Below are 14,788 nucleotides of genomic sequence, written 5' to 3' on the forward strand. Positions count from 1 at the left end.
TTTACAGTGATGCAAGTGTAGGAGGGGACTCAGCTATCCTGCACGTCCTGAACGACTCCTCTCATCTGCTGTACGGCAACACCTTCAGCACATTCGGACAGCAGGAAAGAAGAGTTTCCCCTTCTTCCCAACATGATATCCCAAATAGAGAAAAATATGGGACATTCAGTGTAGAGATGGGAACGGCTTAACACACCTCTGGAGATGGGCATCATTTTTAAAGCACCTCTTTGATTTTCAGAGAAGGGACCTCATTCTCCACAGGATGGTGCTAAAATCTTTAAGAAGGGTAGGATTTCCTTGTAATCTCCATAGCGGTTCCCATGAAGAGCGATAACAATTTGGTGGATAGAAGCATCCCAGAACAACTTGGAAAAGCACCATCCCATGGCAGAAACTCTGTTATACGCCAAGAATTAACATCAGGCTTGTGCTAGAGACTTGGTCATAAAATTCACATCATTTGGGACTATTTGGAGTGCCCATTGGCCTTGAGACGGCTCTACCCATCAGGTGTGAAAATCCCCCTAGGAAATAAGGCTTCAGACTAATTTAAGCAAGCCGTGTTGTCCCACCATGTACTCACTCTCGGGAGGGATCCTGTCTTTGTGCGGACAACCAGAGAGGCTGCGATGGTGAGGGTAGAGTCCCGTGACGTGGCCGGTCCCATCGCAGCCAGGAGTTGGACATTTGATTTCTCGCTTCTCAGGTCTTGAGGGATCTAGGGATTGTGGGGAAAGGGCAGTGGGAAGCAGGTTAGCGGATTTGGAGGGGAAGAGGTGGAAAGGAGAGAAAAATTGCTAAGGATGCTTCCCACCACTTTTCCAGTCACAGAGGGAGAAACCTTCGGGTTTGGAGGTTTTTTTGCTGAAGGTGGAATTATAACACTGGAAGTTTCAAAAATTAAAATCAGCAAAGCAATTTAAGTAGCTAACCCAGCTAGGAGGGTGGAGCAGCTCACACCAACTGAGCCGGCAGCCCAGCTCAGCTCCCGGGGAGCTGAGCCCCTGCCAAGTCCCTTGTGTTGCTGTGGCCAGGCTCCTACTACTACTTTAAAACCCACTTGGATTTTAAACCAGCCCTACTGACCAGGCTGAGGTTTTTAAGACCAACAGGCAATTTAGCTACGCAGTTCCCCTGCTGAGACGTAGAGGACACCATCATTTTGTGCATTCACTGTTGACCTCTAGGATGTCCCCATCCCTCTGGACATTGAGGATTTGTGGCTGAATTCCCTCTGTGGGCTGTGAAACCCCCCAGCAGCCTAGTTTTCATGGGGTGCTGAGCAGACAAATTCAGCTGGGAATAGGAAGGAAAGAGACATGCGAAGGCTCGTCCCCATACCTTTGCCGTAGTAGCTCTTTCGGATGCTGTCCAGCGGTTTGCTCTGTTTCTCGTCCACCTGGAAGTGCTTTACGTGCTCTCCTGGCAGCCGGCTGGGCTCCCGCACAATTTTCACCTGCTCGGCCTTCAGTGCGATGGCTTGTTCCAGCAGCCCCAGGTTCCCCCTCGTCATCATGTCGTACATCTCTGACTCATCGGTCACTGCCGATTTCTGGGAGCGGGCATCGTCGTCTTTGTCATCATCCGACCGGACCTCCACGATGACCGAGTACTCGGGCTTTGGGCTGAACTGCCCTTCACAGTGGCTTTTCTGGGTGTCCTGAGAAGTGTGAGGAGCTTCTTCGCAGATCACTTCAGGAGCCATCTCCTCCTCCTCTTCTTCCTCCTCCTCTTCTTCCTCTTCCTCCTCCTCTTCTTCCTCTTCCTCCTCCTCCTCCTCATCTTCATCCTCCTCCTCATCCTCCTCATCCTCTTCTTCTGCTTCAGCCTTTTGCAGTTTGCAGGACTCCTCGCAGTTTGCATCGTCCCGGTGCTCCGGACACAACTCGCTGCTGCGTTCGCTGGTGACCTCGATGACCTCCTCCGCATCCTCCGTCTGGATGATGATCTCCTTGTCGCACTCCTCCTCCACTAACTCCTCTCCCGCATCCTCATGGACCAGATGCACAACGTTGGACGGCGGCTTGGAGACCTGCAGCTCAGCTTCCGGCAGCTGCCCTTCGATGGCGAGGGTTTCCTCTGCTATTTGGCCTAGGTTTAGGAGAGAGTTGGCGATTATTTCTTGATAGCTGCTATAGTTGGCCTTGCTGGGCCCAGACGTACTTGTTGCCGTGTTTTGTCCGTAATGGGTTGATTTTGCTGGGCTTCTCTCTGAGGGAGGGGAAGTAGGAAAAGAAAGGGAAAGGGAAAGGGAAAGGGAAAGGGAAAGGGAAAGGGAAAGGGAAAGGGAAAGGGAAAGGGAAAGGGAAAGGGAAAGGGAAAGGGAAAGGGAAAGGGAAAGGGAAAGAAAGAAAAAGAAAAAAGTGAGGAAAAGAAAAAGAAAAAAAGAGGGAAAGGAAAAAAAGGAGGAAAAGAAAAAAGAAGGAGGAAAAGAAAGTAATTGTATAAGCTCATAAACATCTCTTTGTCTTATTTCAGCTTAACTGAAACCAGAGCCTGGCTGTTACACCCCTGGAGAAGCCTAATTTATTGCATTTGGGAATGGCAGGTAGAAAGGAGATTTCCACTGAAGCTTTCGTGGAGCTCAGATGCATGCAGCTTCCAGCTCACACCATCAGCAGCCACCTGGCCCCCTTGCTCCCAGTGCTCCCCAAGCCAGGGGCTCCAAACCGGGGAGCGACACAGTGCCAGGACCCCGGCTGGACACCCAGGTCATTTGCCTGTCACTCCTCTCGGAGAGTGGCCGGATCCGGTCAGGGGGACAGCTCCTGCAAGGGGAAGGCAGCCGAGCCCGTCGAGGCACTGATGTGGGACCCCGGCTCTCTTCCCCGCTGCCATCTGAGCCATGCGGTGAGCTCCTCTGTGCTGTCTGTGGGTCTTTCCCCAGGGAGCATCCCTGATGGAAAAGCTCTCATTTTTAAGACACCAGAGACGATCTGCGCGTATCCCCTCAGCTTAACCAGAGCTTTGCCGTTGTGCTTCCACCGAACGTAGTAATTGAAGAACCCATCCTGTACATAATTCAGAGGAGCTATAACTCCTGGTTATTAACACTCTCTGCCCTTTATTCATCTGCAGAACACAGCTCTGCAATCAATAATGATAAAGCACCTTCTGCCAACTCGGGGCTCCGGGTCTCCTCCTGCTCCACCGCCTCCGCCTCGTCCTCCTCCAGCGTCCCCTCCGACTCGTCAGAGCCAGACTCCTCCTTCGCCTCAGCCTCCTCGCTGCCGTCGCTGTCGACGTTGTAGCCTTCATCCAAGGCCAGCTTGAGCGGATGGGATTTTCTCTTCGACACCAGATGTTCGGCCTCCGCATCCTGAAGTTTCCTCTTCTTTGCTAGAGGGCAGCTTTGTAAACTGCAGATGGGATCAAGGAACAGAGAGGAGGCATTGCCGAGTGAGAAAGGCATGGCTATGGCATCTGAACCGGTTAGGCAAAGGCAAGTGGGACAAATACAAAAATACTAAAAAAAAAAAATCATCCAGCAGCCCAGATTTTTAGCTGTTTTAAGCCTTCGTGGCCAGAAGAGCTGCTCTGAGACCTTGGCTTTGTGCAACTTTGTCAACTTTACTCAGACGTCAGCACAAGGATGCTGGGTCACTCCAGCAGTCTGGCCCATGGGCAGCTGTTGTCCAGGGAGCAGCAGGACCAACAGCTCCCAGCACCACTGTCGGTGATGGCCATCAGTGCCACCATGAAACCAGGCAGGGGATGCGGAACCAGCCCCTGGGGCGTGTCCACCAACCACTCCAATTTCACCGTTACAGGGTGATGAAAGCCATCAGTTAAGGCTGGCCTGGCCTCGAAGTCGGCCAGCGCACTCTCATTTCCCCTCCCTGTCCATAGAGGCACGAAGCAGACCAAAATCTCTGCCTGCTGACAGCTCCCATCAACCCCAGGTGCCGGAGCCAGGTACTTCTGCCTTGGTTTGGGGTCTGTGGGAAGGCTGCTGTTAGCCTGGTGAAGCGGATCCCCCAAGATCCCTCACAGACTGATGGAGAGACAGAAAATTGGCTCTTTGGTAGGCCGATTTGGGGCAGGTGAGTTGGGTTGCTGCTCTGAACCAGCCTGTCTCCAGTGAACATCTGTCTTTTGCTGGCATTTTTCCATCCCCACTGCCTCTGACCCAGCCTCACCTTCTGTGTCTTGCATACTTTCCACGGATGTGTCCTGAGCCGTTACAGCCTGGGGTTGGACAGCTTGAGAGGGAAACAAGCAACCATCAAGAACAGCAATAGGACTCGGAGAATTCATTTTTAATTAGAAGTGTATAAACTATGGTCAGTTGAACAGGACCTGTGCACAAGGAACAAAACAACCGCAAAAGGGAAGATAATTTCCCTCAAATGGTTCAGCTTGTCCCTTTGAATTCTGAGTGAGGAGGGCAGGAGAGCAGGCTTGCAGTTTGCTAAAAATTAATGAAATGACTCACCCCATTTAATTAGATGAACAGTTCATTATAGTTTTATGAGTATGTTTAATTAAAGATTTGCATGTGTAAGAGCAAGCTTTTAAAAAGCAGACAACTACCGCACTCTGCCTCCCCACTACCACTCTTCAGTTTTCTTTTTTGCCGGTGCAGGAGGAAGACATGGGCTTTTCGCTTATTTGATGGCTTATCAGGGAAGTGGGGTTCCTCGCAGTAAGAAATGGGTGGCTTTTTGGAGAGGGCAGGCTGGGAGTGGATGGAGGAGGTTTTAGCCAGAGCACGTTGGGTGGAGATCACCAGGACAAAAATCCTCAAAAGCACCTCAGAGCCTCACTTTTGGGGGAAGGGATGGGATTTAGGTAACCAGATCTCCCAAATCCCTGCATTTGTTCCTGCTGCTCTGCAGAAGAGGATGAGTTAAAGTCTTCCAGGGAGCTCTGGGCAGCACTTGCAGCCGCTGGTGCCTTTGCCACGGGCTGCAGCGAAGCAGCCTGCTTGCCGCATCCCTCGGCGCAGGGCCGCGTGCCTCCCCTGCAGGGGTAATTAGTCTCAGCTCCAGGAGCTATAAGGGCTCCAGATAAGAAGCATTAAAGCAAACATTTTCTGGCAAAACCAGATTATGGCATTGATTAGAGGATGCCCAAGTGACTTGCCTGACGTCTGAGGAATTCTGGAGTTATGTAGGATTAATAACCTCATTTAGCACCGTATCACCCTCGGCCCAGGAAGTTGGAAGTACTAATGAAATCTCTTGATGGCAGTGCAAAGGGACAAGGCATTGCCAGCCCAGAGGGGATCTGGCCAGCCCATCACTCTTGGAGTAAAAGACACGGGACAACACTGAATAGTACCAAGTGCCAAGACAGGCTTTAGGGACTCAGAATTTCTGCTCTCAGCAGAGAGCTCAGCCCTTGCAGAAAGCTGAGGATAAGGAGGATCTGAGTGTGCTAATGGATGCAGCAGCTCTGGGTGCACCGGCAGGTTATTAATGGCTCAGCTCCCCAGAACACCCTGCACAAGTCAAATCGCTGTGTTCAAAGAATATAATTCAACCCAGAACCGGGACAGGAAAGGGCTAGTGAACTGTCAGGGGAGTAGGAATCCTTCCTTCGGGGAGACTGGCTTGCTTTAGCTTAGCAAAGCTGATGCTAAGAGGGCAAATGACAGCAGAATGTCCCCTAAGGGGACACAGCTTTCTAGGTGAGGCGGGTGTGTGGCTGTGGGTGTAAGCTGCACCTCCTGGCCCCTCCAAGATGAAGTCCCCATTCCTGCTGGCCCCTTTGCTCATGGCCCAATTTCAACCCGAGATGCTGAGCATCCTCCAACACCATCGCTTGGGTGACAGCTCCCAGCTTTTTCAGCGTGCACACACAGCCCGAGCCCCGCCGTGCCTGGGGTCTTGCCTGCCAGCGAGGCATCCCTTCCCAAGCAAATGCTCGAGGTCATATATAAAAGAGATCTCGTCCTGCTAACGTGCATAATTGGAAAAAGGAGCTCCCCCCTTCGCTGCTCCCTCTGCTGATGATCTGAAAGTCTATTTAATTTTAATTGCCCTCAGTCATGACTGAGGCTGCTCTGTCCTGAGCAGCCCCAGACATGCTTTAAGTGACTGCATGCCAAAAGACAGAGCGGTGTTTATGTTACCAGTGACTTGCCTGAAAAAGGCCTTATTCACTGGGAAACAAGAGCAGCTCTGATGAAGATGTTACAGGCTTTTATAAGCTTTCCTGCATCAATTAAAGCTGATTCCCACCCCCACCCCATTTTTAATGTGATGAAATGAAGCCTGCAATAAAAAATAAGTAGGAAAGAGCCAAGTGGTTCAGCATTGAGTTTTTCCAAAGCAGGTGGCGATTTGGGATGTCGCCGGCTTCGTTTTGTTAATTTAACCCCTTTAAAAAGCACCAGCGCAGAGGTGATGCTCGGCATGCTCTGGGCCAGGCTTTCTTGTTCCCGTTCTCCTCCTGGGAGGTTTCCCATATTTTGGCAGGATCCCAAAAGGGGGAAGGGGCTTCGAGGTCCATTAAAGCTGCTCTCCTTCCCCGCAACAGCCACCACACCGACCTGCTCTCCCCCTCTCCGCAGCCTTCATATGCTTGACAAAAGGGCCTCTTATTGTTATGCAGACGATGCCCTGCTTCCAATTAGTCGATTAATCGTCCAGTTAATCAGGCAATTAGGTGACAGCTGCAGAGATGGCTTTGTGGAGCACTCTGTCCTGCCCCTTATATATGTCACCTGCTCCAATTACCACCTCCACTCAAGTGTTCAGCAATAAAAGTTGGAGAAGTGGCATGCCCGCCGCTTGCTCCTCCCGTCTCTCCAGAGTAATAGGAGAGCGGAGGAGCAGAAACTCTCTGAAATTGGGTTGGTTAAGGTCCAATTACTCTTTGACACTCACGGCTTTCTAACGGAGGCTGCTAGGAGAGGCAGCCCCTGCTATTAGCGCCTGTCCAGGTTAAAGACTTCTACCTCTTGCGTAAGCCCTTGTGCAAGGTTTAAAGGGAGCTTAGAGATGGAGGAGGCTGTTATTTATAATGAGAAGCTCTGTAGGGCTGCAGAGGCTCGATCCGGCTCTTTTGGTTGCCGCTGTTGGCATGCCAGCACTGCTAAATGAGTGACAACAGGACCTCAGTGGCTCAACAGGGGACATAGGGCCAAAGGAGGAGCATCTGGCATGAGAAGTGATGTGATACAAGGTTGTTTGGGGGCAAGAAGAGGATGTGAAATACATGGAAAAGAAACTCTGGTTAGTAGGATGTTGTCCCTAATGATCCTGCAATACAAAACATGGGCATTAGGTTTTGCTGGGGTTTAGGTCTGGGGTGGGACAGAGGATGGCTGGAGGGTCTTCAGTCTACTGTGACCCATCCAGAGCTTGTGTTTTCATCCCTTTAGCTCCTGTGGTTCCTCTGATGTGTGTTGTCAAGTGGTGCCCTGAGGACTTGGACACAACGAGGTGCCCATCAATATAAGCCCCCCAGCAAGACCTCCACCCCATTAGTCCCAGAGCTTTGTTCCCCTCACCCAGGTTCCCAGGCCTGTAAGGAGCTGTGGGTCTTTGCCCAAGCCAGTCCCAGCACGGGGCCTCCCCTCCCTCCCTCCCACCGCTGAGGAGGAGCGGGGTCCTTACCTCACCTCCTGGCCGATGAGCTCCGTGGGCACTGGGCGAAGGCGCAGGACGCAGCAATGGAAACAAACACAAGGTCAAAACCACAACAGGGGTGCCCAGCCCCTTCTCTGGGGGATCCTCTCCTGCCTGGTGCTGGGCTTCTGTTGCCTCCTTGGGCATCCCGTTTGGGAAAGAAAGGGCAAATCTATCCTGCCATCGTTTACTGCGTGCCAGCCTGTAGTAAATCATAATCCTGCCTGTAAATCCTCATGCCTATGCTTAACTCTCTCTAAATACATGACAACTTTAAAGTCAATGGAGCTATACTGATATGCATGCGTATGACTCAAACACTTTTAAGTAAAGACCGGCTTTTCTCATGCCTTCTTCTCTATGTTTGCCTTTAAAACATGCTCCTCGGTTACTTTTTGCACAGTTCACTACTTTTTACTGCAATGGCCGCATTTACCGTCTACCTACCAACAGGCACAGGCACGTTTTTCTCCTCCCCTTATCACACCGGACTGATGCAGGAGCCCCTGCCTATGCTCAGACACATGGTAGGGGATTTGCTACTTAGCTTTTAGGGTAAACAATAGTTTGCAAGGTTTTTAGGGATTATTCCCTACTTGTGAATAAGAGGACATCCCACTGCTTACAATAACAACATACAACAACATCGCATCGCTGCTGAAACCTTACATCCAGCCAGGAATCCAACTGATCAGGAGGAAAAAAAACACACAACACAAGCCTAAATTTGCCCAGGCTAAAAACCATAACACGTTTGCTCAATTTGTTTGAGCTAATTGGATTTCCTGGGATCCAGCTTCAACAAACTGGAGGCAGTGGCAAGTCCCAGGGTGTATGCAATAAATTACCTTTTCACATTAAGAAACCCAGATTCGAGCGTGGGGAAGGCAGGGTGCGAGAAAAATAAATAGAACGAGGGCACTCTCATTAGCAACCTGAGCAAGCACCTTTATGTACGTGCAACAAAGCAATGAAACCCAAAGATCTGAGCTCGATTCAGCACAATTGGCAGCATCTGGGGTTTGTTTTGTTTTTAAAAGGTGCGGATGCTGAGAAGAGCAAGGAGGAAGGTGGGTCGGGGCAAAGGCGGGTGGTCCAGCACAGCTGTGTGGGTGAAGCTGCAGTCCCTGCAGCCATCCCACTTCTTCAGCCAGCCCCGTTCATCCCTCACTTCCAGCCACCTTTGCAATTCATCGAATCCACGGCCACAAAAAGGAACCAAAACGGAGAGGCCAGGCTGTAACCATCGCAGGTGGCCATGGGACCACCCGAGGTGACACCCTGTGCTCCGTATCAGAGCACCTCGCCTTCTCCCAGAGAGAAAGCACGCAAAGAAAGACCAATAGCAAAAATAAATAACAATCAAGCTTTGCGTTAACAAGTCATTTGTCCTCACGTCCCTGCCGGGGACGGCCCCGTTTGCTTCTCCAGCATGCGCTACTTCTGCCAGGCGCTCTCAGATGTGCAACTTCAAAGCCGCTGGCAGAGTGTGCATGATGAAAGCCCCAGGAGCTGATCTGAAGCTCCAGTGATTGCGATCCCCCGAAAGCAAAGCATGCAAAGGGGCTTTTTTTTGTTCTTCTTTTTTGTTTTCTTCTCCTGGGTGTAGGGGATGAGGGTTAAATATTACGAGGACCTGTAAAGGTTTGTGGTTGGGAGTTTTCCAGGTTTGTAGACAAATTTTGGAGGGGCTGGGGTGGGGCAGTAAGCATAATTTAAAGAGTTAAGCCCAGACCTGAAAAATCAAAGCCTATTTGGAACAAGCAAAGTGCAGGGAGCTCGGGTCTATGCATCCCCACGCTGCAGGATAACCAGCTGCTCACCTCTGATAGACTTTGATCGCGTGCGTGCTCTCTTATCGTCATTTTCTAAACTCATCTGGAATGGAAAGAAAAGATAATTGTTGAAAGATAACAAGAAAATTGTTGTTAAAGGACAATCTCACATGTGGTTGTTGCTCTGTGTAAATCCCTGGGCGGCAGGGAGAGCTTTCCCCTGGTTTGGGGACAGAGGTTTCTTGCATTGATTTTATTGTTCAACCACAGTGCCCAAATTTAGCAACCTTGAATTAATTTCCACATCCTGGGACACAACAAGGACTCTCTGCTGGTCGGGTACCACAGAGGGACAAACACCCAGATGTGATGGCCCATGGTGGAAAATGCCTGGGTCTGAGGTGTCACTTGTTAGGGCCAGAACTGATTTCCCTGGATTTACACCAGGGAAGTGCTGTGAGCACCTGGGTGAGTAGCTGGCCCATATAATTGTTCAGAAATCTCTGAATATGCAGCCAAGCTGATCTTGTGCCCGGGAAGGACAACTTTTTGTGTAGTGCCCTAAAAAGCAGGCTCTCCTCTCTGCTTAAATTTGACACAAAGAGTTGCATCTAAATAACCTCTGCAATGTGGACATCAAACAGGTCTGTGGGGAATACAGGCATGAATAAGTAACATCGGGGACTTCAAAGTGCTTGATATTAATTAAACATCACAACATGCCACAAGGTAGCGGAAGGCTGAAGTGCAGCCATCTCTGGGGTGCAGCACGGGCTCCGCAGCCGCGTCCTGGCATTGGGGGAAGCTTTGAAATCAGGCTGTGCCTGGAGGTGGGAGCAGCGAAACCAGGGGACCTGCACGGCGGGGCAAGAAGATACAGCAAGTATAATAGAAATGGGATTTCATGAAACTTGTCAAGGAAGTTGCCGAAGTGGTCAAAGAGCCGCTTTTACATCTCGCCCTGACACAGATGCTCTCTCTGCAGGCAGGTGCATTTGGCAGCAAACGCCAAGGGGGTATGCCGGATTGGGGTGTGAGCAGGGAGGTGGATCATAGCCTGGGAGGTTGGGGACAAGGTGATTTCAGTTTTATTGCAGCGTTACCATCTGGGACATTTCCTCCTGGGATAACAAAAAGGAGAGAGAAAAGAGGGGGAAAAGACCATTTCCAAGCGGGATTTGACATAATAAAAACAAATTCTCTTTGGACCAGCCTCTACAAGTCCCAGTTGGAGAGGGATGCAACCAGCTCCCGTGCCATCCCGAAACAAGGAGGCCCCACAGCCAACCCTCTGGCACCCCCAAAAGAAGGGGGGACACGAGCAGCTGCTCACCCTGGTCGAGGAGCAGGAAGGGACACGCATGCAGAGCACACGCTGCTCCGCTGGCGGTGGGGACGTTGCATGGATGATATTTGCCACCGCATCCCCAGGTGTGCCTTGAAACTTTTGGTGGCTGCTGCTTGCAGTCCCCAGCAGAAGGGGCCGGGGGTCCTCACCCATCACCCTCAAAGAATGCACTGCTTGGTTTGGGGCTCCCTTGTCCCCCCTGAGGTTTGGGGGTGGTGAGGAGGGAGGGAGGCTGTTGGGCAGGAGGGGAGAGGGGATGGAGGTCCCCAGCGGATGGGGCACCGCAGCTGGAAACACCTCAAAGGGGAGGGATGAAATTTCCCCAAGTGCCTCTCTCCCTCCCACTGCCGCCCTCTGGAAACGCAGCGTTAACACGCAATGATTTATGTGATTTGTTAGATGGGGAGACTGGAGAGGGGGGGGGGAAAAAAAAATCAAAACCTGGAGCAATTTATGCATCCTGTCAGCATTCAGCTCGTGGCACCACGGTGTTGTGCTCCACGTTTATTACAATCTTCCCAATAACACAGCAGACAATTACTATAATTTCTATTTTTAAAGCCCCGGTTCCCTGCGGACCAATGGCTCACGTTTAAAGTGTGGAGAGGAGCAGGTGTCAAAGGGACTTCATTACATTTACGAGCCTTTCAACGTCGGCGTGCGCTGAGCGAGCTAGCTAATGCCACCGCTGCACGCCAACAATACGACTAATACATTTGATTGCTGGGAGCCTGCCTCCAACCAAAATGAATTTCAGAGAGGGCTTTTTCTTTCTCTCTTTTTTTTTTTTTTTTTTTTTTTTTTTGACAGTTTTCCCAGGGAATTGGCACGTGTTGGGCTGGTGCCTTGGCAATATGGGTTTCCTGCAGATAAATTATTCAAAGCGGCAGATGAGAGAAAGCTGCGGGAAGCGTAACAGGCACCGCCTGCACCATGCCAGCGCCGGCCAAAAAAAGAGGAAGGGCTGGGAGCCCGCAGGGACAGTGGGGGAAAAGCAGAGCAAAACTTCAGTTTTCTTAAACCTGCCCTTCAAGGACAAGCTGCTTGCCTATAAATGGGAGAGATCCAATTCCATGTCACATTTGTCTTCAAAAAATTAGGTAACACGTCTGAGCTAACATCCAGGCTCCTCGCTACACCATAGCGCCCCATAAAGCAATTCCTCCCATTGCCTTCAACACCTCTTTCAAGCCAGGATCAAATGCCCTGGGAAGACGGGAGCACACTCGGTCACCGCATGGGCAAAGGGGACAGGGGCCACCTAAGGCAGGGACGGAGCCAACCTTGCTGAGGACCAAAGGATGGAAAAGCCAAATAGGCTGCCTTGCCTGGCCTACCGTACAAAGCAACCTTTTTTTTTTTTTTTTTAAATTATTGGGGGTTTTCCCCATAGGGAAGACCCCATCACTTGGTTAGAGAGCTTGACACAGCCCCACTGCTGTGTATTTAAAACGTTTCACTTACAGCACCGGAGGGATGGGGTGGGCTCTGCACACCCAGGCTCTGTCCTACCATCAGGCTCCTTTTCTCAGCTTAAATCAACAGCAGCATCGTCCTCAAAAAATCTTAATTTCCCACTGAAGTGCAGAAACATCAGGAAAAAGATCCATTTCTGAGCTCAGCCCCTGCTCCTCCCAGGCAACTTAAATTAACTGTCGTGGTCATTACTGTGCTTCTGGAGCCTCCGTGGTTATCGGGCTCAGATGCATGAAGGTTACATGAAACCACTGTCCTTTATTGTTTGCCTCCTCAGCGAGAAGCCCTCTAGACAGATCGTTTTAACGCGAAATTTCAGGTCACATAGTGCATGTTTGCAGCCTTGGAGACTGACGGGGTATTTTCATTTGTTCTCTCTCTTGTTCGCATAATAGCCAGGCTGAGAAGCTATCCGGATTTCATTCTTATTATTTTAACTCTGAATGGAAAACAAAGCAATCTGAAAGGAAACCTGCAAATAAATTATTGCTACCAGATGCCAGCCCCAGAGCATGTTAGTCCAGCTAGAACAAGACAGAGGTTTATACCACTCCTCCTCACCTTATGGCTGGGTTATCTCTCACATTAAACCAAAATAAGCATCCAGCAGATTTCTTAACCCAACATTGGAGACAACACAGTGGAAAGGACCCTGTGCTGGGGCTCAGGGTACTCGCCTCAGGATTCAGCTCCGTGCTCTGCCACTGACGGTCAGGGTAACCTTGAGAACATCACTTCATCTCTGGGTGCCCCTTCTTCCCCCTCCGCCCTCTAAAGATGCCATGGTGCAGGGGCTATTTTTTTACCCCGTGTTTGCCCCACGCTAAGGAGCTTCCTGACACGACCATAATACAAGCTATAGTGACGATGTGCCAGTGCTGCAAATCTAAATCAATGAGGTTCAGACAGATAAACTAGAAGGACAGTTTAACCCAAGTACATTGTGAATTTTAACAGCCTACTTCAACAGTAACGGTCTTGCTCTGCTGCCGAGACTACAGCAATACAGCCTGGGAACAACAGCATGGATCTGAAGTTTAATTTTATGGAGTACCTACAGGGTTGATATTTTCTTCTTCTTTATCTTAATACACATTTCTTTTCTAATGGAAGACGGAGGTGCTAACATAAAACCGCTGGAGCCTCCTGTGCACTGATGCCCAGGTATGCCTGGGCTTCGACAGCTCTATGCAAATATGCCATTAAGGGCCATGCTGAAATTCCCCGCGGTCAGCAGTAATATTTTATATGTATTCAAGAGCACCACGGAGCTCAGAGAAAATAAACATGCTGAAAAAGCCTTCAGCTGGACAAAGGGAGGTGAGGATTCAGCAGGAATATTTATTTTACTCTGAAAGCAGCAGAGCTTCCATCAGTGCTTATTTATGGATATAGCAAAATGCTATTTGCAAGAAGCTGTGTCCGAGCTTTAGAGGGACAGACAGACAGAGCCTCTATTTTTAGTTAAAAAAACAAGACCTAAATTTGCCTAGCAGCAGGTGAAGCAGGAGGAGAAAAACGCCAGAGGAAATATTACATTTTTCCTACAGAAGTGTTAAAAAGTGGTTTTCCACTCAGTCCTTCCCCTCTTCCAGATCCAAGGAGCCCCTTCTTTAGCTCCTCAAGGGAAAAGACTGTACCAACCGCCCTAACGAGGTGGGGCCCCGCTATACCTCACTCTCCCCTGGCCATGCACAGAGATGGTCCAGCTCCCGCAACCCTGTTTCAGGGCTGGCTTCAAAGCTAGGATGAGGGAAGGGAAGGGAGGAGGATGCTGCATGGGAAACCTCCACCATCACCAGCCTTGTCCCAGCAAAATCCTTCAAGCTCTCACCAGGGAAGATTAATTTGCTGGTTCACTTGCACTGTTGTTTGCTGCTTCTTTCCTACACAAGGATCGCCTTATCAGCATGAGCCAACAAAGGGAGCAAACCCCAAGGTCCAGCTGGATGCGAACTATGGGGCAAATCACAGCCAGGCAGCAAAACTGCCCCCACCAAGCAGTGAGGATGGGTTTGAATGGCTGCCCTGATTTCTTTTGGAGGGTTTTTATTTTCCAGCCCATGAGGAATCCCCCCTTGGCTGCTGCAGGCTGAACATGGGTGGGCAGACCTGGATCTGGGTCTCCAAATGTCTCCCCCCTGCTCTCTGCAAAGTGCCATGGGATCGTCGGTCATTGCGGGGAAAAAAGAGGGCTTCGTCCTGCTGGACCTTCTCTAGCTGGTAATTTAAAAAAAAAAAAAAAAAAAAAAAAGGGGTAAGAAATAACCCTTGATCAAGAGTCTCGCTCTACTTTTTAAAAAAGGCTCAATAGTAGCTCCCAGCTGCTATTTTATAACCACACTCTGAGGTTAGGGTTTGTTTTTTTTTTTTTTCCCCTTCTTCCTTTAGGGTCTTCGCTGCTCCTTGATTTAAATCCTCCTGACATTCCACCTATTGTGAGTCCTGTCCTCGGCTAAATAAACTACCGTCTGCCTTTTGCTCTGGCACTGCTTCCAGGAAAGGACACCCTGTGCGATGTTCTTGGGCTTGCAGTCAGGGGGAGGATTTTGCTTTGACATCTTTAGACGCAAAACCGCAGCTTGTACCCACCTCAAATTAAAAATTAC

The 14,788-nt window shown here is 50.1% G+C and overlaps 1 protein-coding gene across 8 annotated transcripts in view; it reads right to left on the reverse strand.

The window, feature by feature from the left end:
* MYT1 (myelin transcription factor 1) overlaps positions 1 to 14,788 on the reverse strand; it is a 68,939-nt gene that overhangs the window by 27,320 nt on the left and 26,831 nt on the right. For 6 of the 8 annotated variants that reach the window (XM_087750247.1, XM_087750245.1, XM_087750244.1 and 3 more), the window contains exons 3-8: positions 9,404 to 9,458; positions 7,569 to 7,599; positions 4,143 to 4,205; positions 3,115 to 3,362; positions 1,345 to 2,214; positions 587 to 721 (exon numbers count right to left, since the gene is read on the reverse strand). In XM_087750247.1, the coding sequence (XP_087606373.1) occupies positions 587 to 721; positions 1,345 to 2,214; positions 3,115 to 3,362; positions 4,143 to 4,205; positions 7,569 to 7,599; positions 9,404 to 9,458 (1,402 nt within the window). The remainder of the gene's footprint in view (positions 1 to 586; positions 722 to 1,344; positions 2,215 to 3,114; positions 3,363 to 4,142; positions 4,206 to 7,568; positions 7,600 to 9,403; positions 9,459 to 14,788) is intronic. The other 2 variants (XM_087750246.1, XM_087750248.1) reach the window with 2 other exon arrangements.

This window comes from Nipponia nippon, unplaced genomic scaffold (assembly GCF_047370975.1).
Source record: "Nipponia nippon isolate SJK-2023a ecotype South Korea unplaced genomic scaffold, ASM4737097v1 scaffold_13, whole genome shotgun sequence".
Classification (NCBI taxonomy): Eukaryota; Metazoa; Chordata; class Aves; order Pelecaniformes; family Threskiornithidae; genus Nipponia; species Nipponia nippon.